Below are 16,940 nucleotides of genomic sequence, written 5' to 3' on the forward strand. Positions count from 1 at the left end.
TCTTCCTGCGCCGCAACGCCGCGGCCCCGCCCCGCCCCGCCGCCGGGCCCTGAGGAGCGGCCGCCACCCGCCGCCGCCAGCATGTTGCCCCGGCTGCCGCCTCGCTCCTGCGACACCTTCGTGGCGCTGCCGCCCGCTGCGGCGGGGGGCCGCGTCGTTTTCGGGAAGAACTCGGACCGGCCGGCAGACGAGGTGCAGGAGGTCGTCCACTTCCCGGCCGCCGCGCACCCACCCGGCGCCGCGCTGGAGGTGAGGGCGCGGGGGCGAGTTCTTCGGGAGACGGCAAAAAAAACCCCAACAAACCAAAAAAACCCCAACAAACCAAACACCACCACCCCCCCCCCCCCCAACAAAAAACCGCCTTTAATCCTATTTTCTGTGTATTTTTAGCCCGCGGTTAATTAAGGGGAGGTGCTCTCCAAAGCGGTGGCATGAAAGGTGATGTGTTGCGTGCTCTGACTTCTTGCAGTGCACCTACATCACGATTGAGCAAGTCGAAAAGACCCACGCCGTGGTCCTGAGCCGCCCCGCGTGGCTCTGGGGTGCAGAGATGGGGGCCAACGAGCACGGTGTGTGCATCGGGAACGAGGCGGTGTGGGGTAGAGAGGAGATCGGTGACGACGAAGCTCTCCTCGGCATGGACCTCGTAAGGTTTGCATGGGCTGTTTTGGTAAACGGTGCTGAATTTGGAATTTAGTTTTGAAACATTTGAGTTACATGGTGAAACACCCACTTTCAGAAGACAGGTCTGTCTCTTCTGCTGTTCTAGCCATGGTTAAAAATAAGTATTTCTTGGCACAGGCATTAGCCCTCTGCTAGAAGCCATGAGCCGGTGAGAGGTATCAGGCACTAGAACAGAATCTCTTAAGGAAATCATCAAGCGTTTTTCTCTCTACGAAGTTTATACTAAACTGAAACAAGACTCTTAATGATCACGGCTGGACTTCAGGAACTAGCATTTGGACCTTTTTCTTGAGTCTGTACTCATTTCCTGTTTCCCCCATCTTTCACACACATATTTTTAAGTTTCAGTCTTAGTTGCACATCTCCATGTAAAAATGACACCTTCTTGTGGCTGCCTTACTCTGTGCCAGTGCAACTCTGGTTAACCTACAGCAGTCACTCAATTCTTCTTGGTCCTGTTTCCCCCCAGTCCAATACCCTCACGGGACTTGCAGGTGGTTCCTTGGAGCCCTCTCCCTACCTGTCTGTATTTCCATTTGGTTGTTTTTCCCCATGTTGAGGACGTAGAGGACCCACTTCAAACAAGCCCTTTAAGTGACTTGCTCCTTTCTCTTACCAGATCATACAAGCACCATGTACATACAGAAATAGCATTCCAAATCAATTTGCAGTAGCTGGATAGTTGTATGTAAAGTTTCTCGTTCCAAAGATAACATCTTCCTTTTGTTTTAGGCTTGGACTCGAGAGAGCGGACACAGCTGAAAAGGCTCTTACTGTCATAGTCGATTTGCTTGAAAAATATGGACAGGGAGGAAACTGTATGGAGAGCCAGATGGTATTTACATACCATAACAGTTTTCTGATAGCTGACAGAAAGGAAGCATGGGTGCTGGAGACATCAGGAAAATACTGGGCAGCAGAAAAAATAGAAGGTATGGGTGATGCTCCTCATTTTATACATTTCAAATGCAATGACAATTAGCAGTTCTCCACTTCTCATTTACCATTTCATTAAGGCATCAAACTAGCCTCCAGGTATGTACATGGGCCTGTAAGCAACAGGAGTTTCTTCCTAGGGGCATCAGTGTGGGGTGGCTAGCGGCTTCAGAGGAGCTGAGTCGCAAGGGGCCTTTTCAGAGTCAGAAATGACCAATCCTGCACTTGGAAAACGGAGGACAGCAAGGAAGTCAGCATGAGAATGACAGCAGTATGTATGGTTTTAAGGATGGTGGCAATCGATGACAATTTCATTTGGTGACAGGGCAACGTGACAGGATCGGTGCATTGGGCCCTGACATGGCTGATTGTTCCAGTGGACTTAGAAGGACAAGCTATGTCTGTGGGGGTCTAAGAGGAAGAACGTAGAGACGGGAATAATCAGGACAGAACCTAAAATATGATGTTGGCAATAGAAGTAAATGAGTCAGAACTGAGTGGCAGTGGAATTTCAATCAGAAGGACACATACAGCCAGGGAGAGAGGGCCAAAAATAAACCACAGGACTCACAGGTCGTGTAGGAAACTCTTCAGTGCATAACTTGCTTTAGTAAGCTAATTGTAAACAAATTACCAAGAAAAAGCATTTGATGTATTAAACTGATCCTTTCCTCACCTTACAAACAGGAGGTGTACGGAATATTTCCAACCAGCTCTCTATCACAACCAAGATTGACAGAGCACACCCAGAATTGAAGGAATATGCCAAAAGCAAGGGCTGGTGGGATGGGGAAAAGGAATTTGATTTCGCTGCCACGTATTCTTATGTAAATACTGCCAGAATGACCACATCCAGAGGCCGATATTGTGAAGGCTATAAACTTCTGAACAAACACAAAGGTATAATTTTTTTATATATTTTAAGATATGCAAAGCAGTTAGTGAGCTACATTAATTTAAATCATAAATTATTAGACATCTAATGTGGGCAATCATTCACATGATTTGGTGAACCAGAACTTAGTACAATAATTTTTTTGCCTAAAGCAGAAACACTGAACTTGAAGTCTTATATCTATTTTTGCCAATTTGTTGATGAGGAAAAATTAAAACAAGGGTCAAATAGCGAACACACAGCTACAGTAACGACACTGAGATGTCACATTATGACCATACCGCTAAATACTCTGTAAGATCTGCTCTGAAAAATCTGGATAGGCTATGTATTATTAATGTCCCTCTAAGAAAAGAAACAAGCTAAAAGACTCCCAGTGGTTTGCAGCCACAAACAGAACCTTGTAAACAACTGCAGTCTGGTACCATTCATATAGGCCCGAGGCAAGAGCACAGCATTCAGATACATATCTTGCGCTCAATTTTTGAGTTTCATTTTTAAATCTTTGTAGTTTCACTGTAACTGCTACTCTAACCTCCTGTAGTCTAATAAAACACACTGAGAGCAGAACAAAATCATTTTCTGCACTCTAAGCAGGTGCTCCTAATCACTAACTTATTTACTTATTTTTCAGACCTCTGTAGAAAGAAGCTATTACTTCTCTTCTAACTGCATCCACCTGGCAGGTTTTTGCTGCATCTGTATTCACTTGCTCATTTGAAGTAATTAATATGAACCAAAATTACATTGCACCCCTCTGGTTTTTTATTTATTTGGCTGAGCTCTGCCAGACCAGGTTTAGTATTTAGTTAATGCATCAGAATGAATTACCTTTTGCTGTCCTGCTCTAGTGATCATGTAAATCCTGCATTCATTTTGGGAATTGCAGGTTCTGAATACTGAAAGCATTTTCATAATACCTGTATTTACTTGTATTATAACAATGCTGAGATTCTATCAGTGTTTTCATTCTAAATCCCCATTTTCAGGCATTTACTTGAGCCATTTTAAAATCACACTAGGTGTTCAGGTTATCAGCTTCATACGGTTTCAGCTTGTTTAGATTTATTTTAAATAGGTGCCTTAACTAAAAGCTATTTGGTTTACAGCATCAGTAAAATCACTGTTTTCTTAATCTACCCTTCCCAGCTTTCTCGCTCAGTGGCATTACAGTTTTTTTCCAGGCTGCCTACCACATGGAGACCATTTTTACATAAACATTATTTATATTTCAAAAAATAGGGAACATATTTCAGGAATACAAAATAATAAAAAGGTCTAGTGAAAAATATGCAATGCCTTCTTTCCTGCTGGACAAATTGCCAACTTGCAGTTGACAAACTGACTGTTGCTTCATTTAATTTCTTTGATTCATCTAGCTTGCTGATTTCTTGAATCCTCTGACTTTTCCAGGCATCTGTGGGAATACTTAAGAGTGTTTTCTTGCTGAAACGTAGTGCTGCATGCCTGTCTACAGGGAATTTGAGTCGTGTATAAAAAAAATAATATTGGAGACATCTGACTTAGCAGCAGAGTGATTACTTTAAGAGCAAACAGCAAGGCAGTGTAAAAAAAGGAATCTTTACGCAGCTAGAACTTCACTGAGGGAAACACAAAAAGATTAAATGGTAGATGATACCTTCAAGTAAAAAAAAAAAAAAGTGAATGAACTACTATTTTTCTGCCGTAAGCATACATTCACCTGGTACACCAAATTGGGAATGAAAAATACTACAAGTGCTGCCTGTTAGAATATTGGACTGCTTGGTGATACCATGCCAGTATTTAAGGTTCAAGTGTACTCTATCTGAACAGCGATTCCATTTGAACACTAGATGCAGGGGCATATGTGGGCAGGCTTTTGTTTCACCTAACTGAGAAGAAAAAAATTACTTTCAGAGAGACATTTGGCACTATACCTGACATAGGAGTTGAGTAAGACTTCTTTACAAATGAATGTACTGTTGCAGTTCATGTTGATTCCAAGTACAGAATGTGTTACTCCAGTGCATCCTTTCAATGTCAGCTTGAAGCCTAGTTAACACTCTTGTTGTTTCAATTTCAAAGGTACACACAAAATCCATGCACAGTTGTTATTTTTACATTTCCAAAGCAATGTAGTGGTAGGTATTAACTTATTGGTACAAATACTAGTAACTATTATAGTGATTTATCTTAACTTCCACACAGTGCTCATAAAGTTCAGTCTTTAACCAAGCTACTAACTTTCATCTGAAAAGTTACTGCGTGAATGACCATTTGCTAGCCATGTGTATTTTACCTTTCTGGGAGACATCATGTGTTGTCATCCTCCCCCTTTTCTCAGTCATAAATGTTACAGCTCATTATCACCTACTCTTTGAAATAAATATCTCGGGGAAAACAATAATATTTTAAAGTGTGTTACATATTAAGGTATGCTGTTAGGATGATTCTTTTTTTTCTGCTGACATGGACAAACTAAAATTGGCATTGCCTATTAAAGGAAAAAGGAGCCAGTTGTGGAGAACATACCATTTAGTTGGTATTATAAGTAGTGCTGTATGTAAATAATTGTATCTTAAATAGGATCTATCACTTCTGAAATAATGATGGAAATTCTTCGTGACAAAGAAAGTGGCATTAACATGGAAGGTGGATTTATGACAACTGGAAGCATGGTCTCTGTATTGCCTCAGCAGCCTAATCTGCCGTGTATTCACTTCTTCACTGGAACTCCAGATCCTGCAAGGTGATGTAGCAGCAAATACTTAGGATAAAAAGTTGCAGATATCTAAATGAAAATGTTTTGCAATTTGTCTAATTATATTCCTCTTGTTTTGTTTTGGTTTTGGGTTGTTTTTTTTGTTGTTTGGTGTCTCCCCCCAAGCACAATCAAAAAGTAGGAGGAATGTAATGTACATTATGTACATTAATGCTGCCTCTGAACCTACTTAGTGAAACGCTATTATGACACTGACTTAAACATCAGTTAGGAGATTTTTTAATTTTTATTATTTCTTGAGGAAGTGGAAGAATGGGGAAAAATACAGCAATCTACTGAGTCAACAGTTTTAACAAAACTGTATCAGTAAAGGATCTCTGTTCTGTTTTCTCTTTCTAGGTCTATATTTAAGCCTTTCATTTTTGTGCCCAATATTACTCAGTTATTAAAAACTAGCTCCCCTACATTTGGTCACGATGATCCAGTTAAGAAGCAACCACGTTTTCAGAATAAGCCAGATCGAAGACATGAGCTCTATAAAAAACATGAAAGTGCTGCTGTAGTTATGGAAACTATCGAGGTACGTTGATTAAATAGATTTCAATGCAAGCAGGTGGTTTATATAAGCTCCTTGCTCGCATTTTGTTAATGCGATACCATTCAGTGCCCTTTGATGAATTGCAGAGAACAGTGTAGTGCACCAGAAGCCCCTCGTCTTGGCATCTGGCAGCCATATGTTTGAAACAATAAAAATTGCAACTAGCATGTTGCTGTACTCCCAGACCTAGCCCCAAACAAGTATCTGTACTGCTCATCTTGCTAAGCAGCAGGCCACACATGCTCCTGCACCACTCAGATAATGGGGAAATGCTTGAGCAGCCACAGGCAAATATACAGCTCCTGCTAAGAGTACTTACAACTCTTCAGGACCCTGGTCTCAGGCAGTAAGGAGAGCATGTCTTTTGTGACTGCTTGGTATGGACAGGAAAGGAAACAAAAATCACAAAGACAGCTGGACACAAAGGTGAAGCAGGGACGTAGTTGCTTACTTGTAACAGTAGTGTCTCTCCTATTTACAGATACACGTTCTAAAAAGTAAGACATATGCCGACTTAAGTTTTGGTAGCATAAATACCTAAAGCTTTAATTTTGTTTATTTTCAGGGCATCGGACAAGGATGCAGGGATATGGAGTGCTAGATATTAGGAAAGATGTCTTAAGAAAACCTGTCATGGTGCTACCAACACAAATCTGTACCCTAGAACCTCTTAAGAGGTTAAAATAAGGGCAGTAGAATAGAATTTTGTTAGGGTGAACGCTACATACTCTGTATAGTTTTTAGTGAAATACAGATGTTTCTTTTTGCAGGGCCAAGGTAAAGAGATGCTGAAAGAGATACAGGAGTTGGAGAAACAGAAGATCAGCGAAATGGAATCAGTCCTGCAGAACGGTTGTCTTGACATTAACCATGTGGTTAACCTTTTTTCAAAGTGTGTAGAAGAAGAACTCAAAATATATAGCTAAAATTCCTATTTGAATGTGGTAAAATTCAGTTTTATGATCAACTTTTCTAATGAAGTGGCGATATAGATTACACCTTATTTTCAATATACCGGTTAGTATGGACAGTTTTAAAGATGCGGATTCATATTCAGGCCCAAGAACTTTTGCTTGTACGAAGCAACGCTGAAAAGGCTTTTAAAAGCTAGGTAGTGGCTTTGCACGTGGCATAAAGCTGTCATCAGAGATTGATTTTTGTCAACAAACATGCAATTAGAATGTAATAGTTTGAGTAAACTGTAGAACAACCCCATCTCTGGATGAAGAACACTAACTCAGCTTTGGAGAACTCAGTTCTAGTTCGACACATGTAGCTTTATAGTCGAGACAATCATAGCAGAATTTCACATGGCCTGGATTAAAATGGCCATGCTGAACGACTTTCGCAAATGTAGAACATATTCTTGCACTGAATAAAAAGGAAAGTGATATGCAAATCAAATAAGATTGATATTCAGCTGTTTGACAAAACCATTCTAAGATATGTTTCATATATGAACCTTCTACTCCTTCAATGTAAAATGAGGTTAAGAGTTCAAGGTGTATTAAAATCAAAATACAGTTACAATTTTACCATGATTTGTTGTGAAATCTGTTTACACAGAGTTCAACAATGCAAGCATCCTGCACGTTACCACACAATTATCACTTCCCTGTCTATTTTTCCTTCCCTGATACAAAAAAAATATTAAAATGACTTACATACAATATGATTATTGTCAAATTAATTCTGCAGCACACTTTATAATATAATGTGGGAGGTTTTTTAATGTTTCTTAATTCTTACGTTTTTAAATCAGGCAACTAGAAAGGAAGAAGTTGGGGTACACAAGGACATACATGTACTCAGCAGGACACTTAAAAGGACTTCTAATTTTTTTTTCACTTCATATAAAGCCTTTTAACTGTGACTTGTCTTGCCAGAATTACTACACTATGGAGTTAATTTAATCAAGCTTTTTCCTCTGCCAGGAACTCTTCCTCCTTGATCCTGTTTAAAAGCAATGATCAATATGTGACACTACTTTTGTTTTCTGTGGCAAGGGACATACTGAGCAAACAACAAAGAAAGAAGATTCTGGCTTTACTACATGATCAAGCAGGATAAAGAGTATGACTGGAAGTAAAAAAAAAACCCCAAAATACAGCACATCTGCAACCCTTCAGAAGAGAACATGTAACGTGAAACGGAGCATTAGAGCAGCAGTACGTTGACATGACAGCATCCCCACAGAAAGACGCAGCAGGCCACAGAAAGATAATTCTTTGATGATGTTTCTATATTTAGTCACTTTCTAGAATCATCTCAGATGCTAAAGATGGGGCTACACACATGCAGTTTTCTCATTTTGTAAACTGTTCTATCCCCCCCAGTGATAAAGTAAGTATAGGCAAACAAAAGAAATACATATACAATGAAGTTTGCAGAATGAGTAAGTAAATTGAGAGCTTGGCAGAATTTATTCTTCCTGATCCTACAATGAAAGAAGAAGTTAATTTAGGATACTGTGTTCAGATCCATGCCAAGAAATTACTGGGTCAGGAAAGGTTCTTGAACTTTCTAGTTCTAGTGGTCCTATGTGTACCAAGTAGCAGTAGCAAGTAAGACTGAGTAGCAGACAAGACTGGAAGTAAGCTTCAGTTGACTGTGAACTTTTTGTGCCTTTGCTGCCAACAAAATATCTTAGAAGTTCAATAGTACAGTGGATGATCGTGAACTGGAAGGTATATTTAATAAAGTTTTGCTGTATTTACCTGTTTTCCTCATGGATATCTGTATCTGACAAGCGTGTATCTTTATCCTATTTTTGATCATCAGCTGTTCCACACTAGCTCTTTGATAACTTCAAAGCATCAATAAATACCAGGTAAAACTGTGCTGGAAACCAAGGTATGAGTTAAGTTTACAGGTAGCATAGCATAACAAGAGAAACAATTTTATGCTACAATGCAAATAAAGTGAAGTTACACAGGAATGAAAATAGTGAAGGTGGTGGAGCAGGCCTTTAAGTGAGCTTCTTGGCCATTTAATCACAGGGTGGCAATTAACCAAGTTAAGCTTATTGGTCTGGTAGTAATATAAGCAGATACAGTCCAACTGTTCCTCTAGCTTCTGTGCTGTTTTTTATTTACTGGTCTACAGGATACAAAGTAAAAACAAGTGTGATGTATGGAGATAGACCAAGTGATGGCCAACAGAGTACAGCATATTTCGGTACCTCTTTTTTCCTCTTAGAACACATGCAGTGTAAAAACAGAAAATGAAGATGAGACCAGGAGGAATAAACCTCCCTCTCACAACCGTACGTAAAAAAACAAAACAAAACAAAACAAAACAGAATGTCCTCTAGAGGGCAATCTTTGCACGTATTTAATGTCTGAATACACTTACCAGCTTACTTTAAAAGGTCTGGGCTTTATGAAAGATAATTATTAAAAAAACAAAAAGTACTAAAATTGCTACCTAGAAAACTAAAACTTTTCTATCCACCCCTGTCCATTATCACAATTATTTTGAGATTAGTGCTAGGAAAGAGATCCAGCGTTTCACTGGAGACTCCTCTGGACTTGTTCAGTGGATCTTTTCCATGGAACTGTAACTTCCAAGCTAACTGACATTTTTCCCAAACTAATCCACCTTCAAAATAAAAGAACTCATTGCACCACAGACCACATCTTTAAAGCAAAGCTATTTCTAACCACCAAAAATCAGTAGATCAACTATTGACATACATCAAATTGTCAACTATTTTAAAGCTTGCCAGTGCTCCTTGGAGGAAGCAAATACATATCAGATAAAAGAGTTAACTTCTAAAGCTATTCAAAGTCTATTCATAGCTTCCAGAAGTACCCAGTGATTTAGAAATAATTATCATATCCCACATTTCATTCCTAGTTTCTTTAGTCTGTTTATTAACCATCGTAGACTCTGATTTGACTAATGGGTATGGTATCAGCAGTCACAACGTTGTAACAGTTAATCTAACAGAATTTGGTGTCAGTTGTTAATTAAAGGTGTTCTCTTCATTAGATTTGTAACAGGGAGCCCTCTCTAAGCAGAAATTTTGAGCAATTTCTTACTTAAGAGACACATGTGCAAACCTAGGGAATAGCAGAGCCATTATAAAAAGGGAGGCAAAAGCAGGACTTGACAATGAAAACGAGAAAGACAAGAGTGCAAGAACAATGACTATGCACTGGACCATAAAACTGTCCTAAGATCAACTGATCAACTCCTTGAACGTTTGAAGAATTAAAAAAAAAAATATATATATATATTTGGTAAGTAGAAGATAATGTGAAATGTTCCTAAAGATCTGTTTAGGCTGTTAGACGAAAACTGGTATCTTTGTGTGAACACCCATTAAGAAGTCCTCTGCCTACTTAAAAAGCATCAAAGGTTGATTAAGAAATACCAAATTTGAAACCCAAGAGCTACTTTAACAAATTTCTCAGAAAAACATAGTTGTTTTAAGTCTTGACATATACACATAACACTCCCACACCTCATATCACATCAAAGCTCAGAACTCTGAAATCAAGTAACAGATTTATTGACAAGTTACAGTATGTAGAAGCCAGACATATTCACAGCTTCTGCTCTTAAGTCACATATATCTAACTATTCCAAAATATTTGATGTGGCCATCTTCAGCAGACGTAATCAAAATATGCTATTGTTTTCCTTTGTGGTAACAGCCCAATACAAATGCCAATTATTTTGTTGCTGGAAAACACTAAAATATGTCAGTTTGTATAACATACATATGCAGTAGAATGCAGTTATGTTTCTGTGCACACTGCAGGAGTGCAATAAGACTGACAGTAAAAGGAATTATTTTTCCAATGTAAGTCTTGCATGGCATATAGATACCACAAAACAGCTGTTTCTTGAACAACAGTTTATGCTGCTCAACTCACTTGTATTTCTTAATACAAAGGAGATGCATAAGCAGCTACAGTAAAAATCCTGTGTACTAAAAAGAAAAAACAACGGAAAGACTTTTAAAAAAAGGATGAGTGATTCATATGCTGAGCAAATGATTTTTTTTTTTTTTTTAAACACTTGGGCTCCTTTCCCTCACTATATAAATTTTTATATAGATATATGAGTGCTGTTGTAGTTTTAAAAGGGCAGCACACAACAGCCATCAGATACTACAATTTGTCTTTAACCTTTTCAATATACTGCAGAAGACACACAGATTCTCAGATTCTGCCTTCAGTGCACAGGAATCTGAATGACACTTCAAACATGATAGGAGGACACCTGAGGCTTATTAGAAACCAGTGTTAGGCATCCAATATTAAAATTTTAGGATCTTTAGCTACTTTAAACACTAACTTGGATGTTCAGTTAAGATTCTTTATATAATAGATTTAAAAGTAATTGTATTTCATTTAAAAGGGTTTATGATTTGATAAAATTTTTAATCTTGACTTACACAGGTATCCAAGGCTTACATAATATCTTTGAGGTTGGCACTTCTGAATTAAACTGGAAAGGCTAATTTCAGAAGGTAAAAATCTACTCTTGACAAAGCTGCTACTACCACCACAAGGCAAAACTTCAGAACCAATTGTTTATATGAAATTCCAGTATATAATTTCCTAATTTGGAGAAGCGGTGCATAGATGTTTTCAAGATTTCGTAAGTTTGTACAAAACCATTATTCATTCCATTCAATATTTCCTCAGCTTTAATCCTCTGACATCAGAATCATCTTCACAACGATTCCACTTTTACAAATGGAGAATTTTATCTTTAAGTGAGAAACAAACCACCTGATCTGAAGTGCAAACAGCTAGAAAAAGTTTCTCGTGTTAGACAAGAGTAGTAAAAACTGGGGTATGATAGAAGAAATCCTACTTCTATCAAGTCAGGGGGAAGTCTGACCTCAAACAGGAATCAATATTTCATCACAGCAAAATATGGGAAACATACAGCAACATGAAAAATACCTCTCATTCATGTGTTGTTTTTTTTTACTGTGGCACCAGTCGCTAAAGCTGCTGTTATAATGCCCCTGTAATAGGACAGTGACACATATTATTTCACTATTTGTTTTGCTTAAAATGGAAAAAGTGCTCTAAATCCAGAGCATCCTATTCTAGTTGCATTCTGGTTGGAACACTCACTAAATATCACTTGCTACCATTGCCTTCAGAATAGACACAAGTAGGACTGCATCTCTTAACTTTACAAGAGAGGATAACACAATTCTCCGAGAGCCCCGAGAAAGAAATACGTCCAGTTTCAGTGGTGGAGGCAGAGGAGGAGGTCACACTCACCCCTAACTGCCTGTCCTCTGCCCACACGCTCACGTCAATGGTTCTCAACTGCAACCGATCTCTTAGGAATAAAGCGGTAATACAAATATTCATCCCGAAATTCAAATTCATTTGTAATATGCTGGACGACACCTCCTTTCATCAGCCTGTCTCCATACATCACAGCTTCACCACGGTCAGAGGCAAGGCCAACTTGCATGAGCCAGTTCACCAGGTCACAGCCAAAGAAGATGCCAGTGGAGATCTTTGCACCACACCTGTATGTCAAAGGAATGATTCACCCACATGTTCTGTAAATCTGGTATCACCACTGCACGATGGGGAAAGGCAAGGAAAAATAGCAGGAAACAAGGAAAGACATCATGATAGTTAAGAGCATGTTAGAAGAGCATTTGCAAGTTTTGTATATTAGGGACATGCCAACGTTCACTACCTTTTCCTACAGTCGCTTCAATGAGAAGTAAAATGTACGTACAAAGTTATTTTAGGCTTGTGCAAATAAACTTCAGTGAACACAAGCAGCAATTTTCCTAAAAACACACACAATGTAGTTCTATTTCTTGGATACTTACTGCCCGCATATTCATTAGCAAGACCATTTCTGCAACAAAATATCTGATTTGAGTGCAGCATGCTCACAGCAACAGGGATGCAATCTGCACTTCAATTCTATTTTATAATTTCTCTACAGCTTTAAAACAGACACTAACTACTTACATATACTGTGAAGAAAAACCATTTAACTTGCATATCCGGTTAAATATTTACCACAAAGGAAGTACTAGGAATAAACAAAAAGTTTACAACAAGACGAAACTAATTTTCTTTTACTTATTTATGAGGCAATGCCACTAACATCTACCTAGTTGCAGTAAAAATATCTTTCAGAAGTTTACCTGAAGCAATGAATGTTTCTGGTTATCTAAAATCTGCTCTATGCAACTCAAGTGCAGGGTTTCTGAAGATGATTAACAGCTACACAAGACAGCAAAAAAACAAATTTCTTTCTTTTTTTTTTAAAAAAAAAAAGTTAAAAGTAGCAGTAACACAGAGCAGGCATTAACATCTATTAGCAGAGAAGCAAAAATGAAAATAAATAAAAATCCATGATTACAAGGTCTCAGATTTATCCTTAAATCAAAGAGGATAGGATAGAGTTAGAGAATATGAGAAGATAAATGCTTTCTTTTAACTCACAGAGAGAAATAAGACATGAAACTAGTTCTGCACAAACACAATATTAAAACAATGAAACAACAAATGCCAGATTTTCATGTATTCTCACATGGATATATGATTAAAAACCCCACAAAATCCAACCAAATGAACAGCCCAAAGCCCAAGAAACCACACTAGCAGCAGAGGCACAGTAAAACCTGCAAAACCTGTCATGTTTCAAAACAAACATTTTCTGATATATCCTTTCTGTCTAGCATGAAAGAAGCAAGTCCTTGAACTGCCATAGTTAATTTCTCCTAAATGGATAACTTTATTACTTTATTTCTTATGGAACATTACCAACTTCTGAGGAGACTGAATGAAATTACAATGTTGTCAAAAACAGTTCTGGAATGTGGTTTTGGACTATCTGACCATTAAAAGACCACCCCATCCTGCCAAACTAATCCTACTTAAAAGCTCACACGACAAGAAAAGTAGAAGTGTCCTCTTAGAGCAATTCTTCATTTCTCTATTTCATACAGTAAATATTTAAATAAAGACAGAATCTTTTTCTCGTTCCTGTTGCTTCTGTCTGCATTTCTCTTCTCATCCACCTACACATACCTGAATATATACATAATCCTCGATTTAGGTATCAAAATCTGCCTCAGACCTTCGCTGATCTCATAAATTGAGGTTTAGGCCTCACAAGAGGAATGAGCAAAAGAAACTATGAACTCAAAAGGTGTAAATGTCCTAAAACCACTATAATCTCATACTGAATGGCCTCTGAGTACACAGTGACATCAGTTGCAACAGTTTCATCTCCTGTAAAAGCTATTTGCTAGTAAACATTCAGTCACAGAAATGCAGACACCTTCTTAATCTCAAAATAAAAAAAATTAAGGGTCTCAAGCTTGACAAAACTCAGACACACGCACTGTAGCATAGGCATTATCATACACATTTCTTCAGAAAGATTTTTCTCTCCTGAACTCCAGTTAAATGCAAAAACTGGGGCAATGCCTTAATGATATGAAACTTCTTATAATTCATATAAAACCTAGATGGGATAATGTGATAACTTGCACCTCAGCGTTTCAGTGTGAGACCTGGAACATTTCTCTGTTACTGCTAAATTCTTAATCCTCACCTTGAGGTTTAAATAAACACACCACAACAGGAATTGCCTACAGACAGATTAAACTGCATTTCATTATTTCCAAAAGGTGAGCTATGACCTTTGTAACAGGTTATATGTGCAGGGGAGGAACCTTACCTTCTGCCTCGGACAATACTTTTGACACAGTGATCTCTATGATAACGAACAAACTGTTGACAGGTCATCCTGATTTCCTCAGGTACAGAGGGATCTGTATGCCCTGCTGCTTCTCTTCCTCCCCAGAAAAATTCAAGTCTTAAAAAAAAAAACAACAACAAAACCCCCCCAAAAAACAAAACAAATAAAGAAAAGAAAAGAAAAAAATTAACATCAGAAAACAGCAAATCAGCCAGAGGCATTTTTAAGGGAAGTGCAAATAAAAGAATGGAACTCCTAGGAAGCTCATCACAACTGTTCCACTGTTTCTGTGACCAAACACTTTATACACAATCATCCTAATATACTTGTACGACCTTTGAACACTGAGAGGTTTTATTCTAGGCTCAGGCAGAAGGAAAGACAGAAAGCAGTTGGGAGTCAGCTTTAGCTGCTAGATTCGCACCGCAGCCAGCTAGCTCTAAGTTCAAGATGGCTTTGTACAACTTGCGCCCCCACAGTGAGCATGTCCATCCACACAAAGTACCTGCATGAGGTTTTGAATACAGGACTTTAAAACAGTGATGACAGAATCTGGTTCAGCATTCACATCTAAGTTTTAATTATCAGCTGAAATTATTTCTGAAGATCCATCATCTCACTGATACAATCACACACTTCATCATCATTTGCCAAAGATTTTGTCTATAGGGAGCCAGTGGGATTTTTGTCTTCGGGAATGTCATTAGGACAGCAGTAAAACCTCATGCACAGTGAACTGCAATTAGCTCTCCACAACTGGGAGAGAAAAGAAATTTGGAAGAGCGAGCAAATAGGAAATAGAATGCAATGGCACTGAACACTCAATACCCTTTAAAAATTATTTTCATTAATAACCAAGTTTATAGGTGTAAGTGTAAAGATTCTATTTACCTTCGCTTGAATGGTAGAATGATTAAATGCTTATCCAAGCCAAAAATACCAAAGCAAATGAAGCCCTGGAGAAAAACATACAGAAAAAGCAGTATTAAGCAAAACCTTTGGTTTCTAAAGAACAGAAATGAAATGTTAAAAACTCATTGACAAAACACACGTGAAGATTATCCCTCTTCTCTAGATATCCTTCAAAATGCATTTTGTTTCTGTTTTGATTTTTCATTTGGGCTTTAAAAAGGCAGATTAATACACACCAGTCCATCAAAGAAACCCTTCAAGAAGCCGTTTGGTAAAACTACTGCTGTGAGATGCTACCTGACACTTAAGGATGACCGGCTACCCCTACCTAGCCAGTTACTTAAATCTGTCTTTGTTAATGTCAAGAAAAGAACCATCTTACTGTAATTTGAATGCTAGAATGCTCTCTCATTAATGCATTTTTCTGTGCCACTTTGGTATCAAAACTACTATCATTACTTGATACTGCAGTGCATCTTGTTCGCAGACCTGTAATACTTTCCTCTAGTACATGTATTAACACCGCCTTGCTTTCACCTTTGGAGATAACAACGCTACCTTGTGTTACTTTCTACTGAAATATGCTATGTGCAGCTGGAACAATTATACCTCTAACTGTCAGCTATTAGTTAATGGTGCTGTAACTGAAATTTAAGAGAAAATAAAGCCTTATAGCTAAAGTATCCATGTAGCCATCTTGCACCTATTCAGTTATACTGGTGGAACTCCACAGAAGTGACACCAGTAAGCTTTCTGGTACAAATGAGGTTAAAATCCTACTCGATTTCCATAGGCACTTGGCATTCAGTTGTCATTGGTACCTTTGAAAGTGTTCATGCCCATAGAAGACACACATTCTGATAAGAAAGCTATCAAGGGAGATGAAAAAGCTTGAGAAAAAAAGCCAAAGGAGCTGGTGACTTCAGCATTGTTTGAGGACTTCAACTTACAGTGCTTGTAACAGCATCTGCTGCAACACCCACTAACAAAGTCATTTTCAGAACAAACATTGGTAAGTACCTGACCAAAATTAAACACAGCACAGAAGAACTGCAATTCCACATATAGCCTTCCAGGCTCTTGGTTGAACAGCCACCACAAACAACTGGAAAGATTCTGTTAAGAACAAAAAACAAGAAAAACCACAAACCTAACCTGATTGTTAAAAATCAAAAGCACTTTCTTACTCTTCACACGTTAATAGATTCCTGCCCAATTTTCACTGTCTCTATTTAACAAATTATTCAGGTAAAGACAAATAAGAGGGAATAAACACCTTAAAACATCATTAGTTAGGCTTAATAGCTGGTGGGGGGTGAAGGGTTTGTTTGTTTTTAAACAAAATAATGCAAAACATACCAGTGCAGAGGTCCTGCCCCTTTACATGTTTGCATATGGAACTTGTCTCAAGCATACTTAGGTATTTAACCTAACAGAGACAATATTAGCCCAGACAGATTTGCAGTATTTGTCTTTAGGCCTCTTTAACTGAGACC

The 16,940-nt window shown here is 38.3% G+C and overlaps 2 protein-coding genes across 3 annotated transcripts in view; one reads left to right on the top strand and one right to left on the bottom strand.

Moving 5' to 3' along the window:
- Positions 1-81: 81 nt before the first annotated feature.
- Positions 82-8,533, top strand: SCRN3 (secernin 3). The gene is made up of 7 exons (XM_086465434.1): positions 82-249; positions 470-651; positions 1,417-1,616; positions 2,308-2,520; positions 5,084-5,246; positions 5,619-5,799; positions 6,588-8,533. The coding sequence occupies exons 1-7, from the start codon at positions 82-84 to the stop codon at positions 6,741-6,743; spliced, it is 1,263 nt and encodes a 420-aa protein (XP_086321560.1). The 3' UTR covers positions 6,744-8,533.
- Positions 8,534-10,317: 1,784 nt separating this feature from the next.
- The window catches only part of GPR155 (G protein-coupled receptor 155), a 29,254-nt gene continuing 22,631 nt past the window's right edge, over positions 10,318-16,940 (bottom strand). For both annotated transcript variants that reach the window (XM_086465080.1, XM_086465079.1), the window contains exons 13-16: positions 16,465-16,560; positions 15,424-15,488; positions 14,512-14,649; positions 10,318-12,328 (exon numbers count right to left, since the gene is read on the bottom strand). In XM_086465080.1, the coding sequence (XP_086321206.1) occupies positions 12,106-12,328; positions 14,512-14,649; positions 15,424-15,488; positions 16,465-16,560 (522 nt within the window). In that variant the 3' untranslated portion in view covers positions 10,318-12,105. The remainder of the gene's footprint in view (positions 12,329-14,511; positions 14,650-15,423; positions 15,489-16,464; positions 16,561-16,940) is intronic.

This window comes from Leptosomus discolor, chromosome 5 (genome assembly GCF_034619465.1).
Source record: "Leptosomus discolor isolate bLepDis1 chromosome 5, bLepDis1.hap2, whole genome shotgun sequence".
Taxonomy (NCBI): domain Eukaryota; kingdom Metazoa; phylum Chordata; class Aves; order Leptosomiformes; family Leptosomidae; genus Leptosomus; species Leptosomus discolor.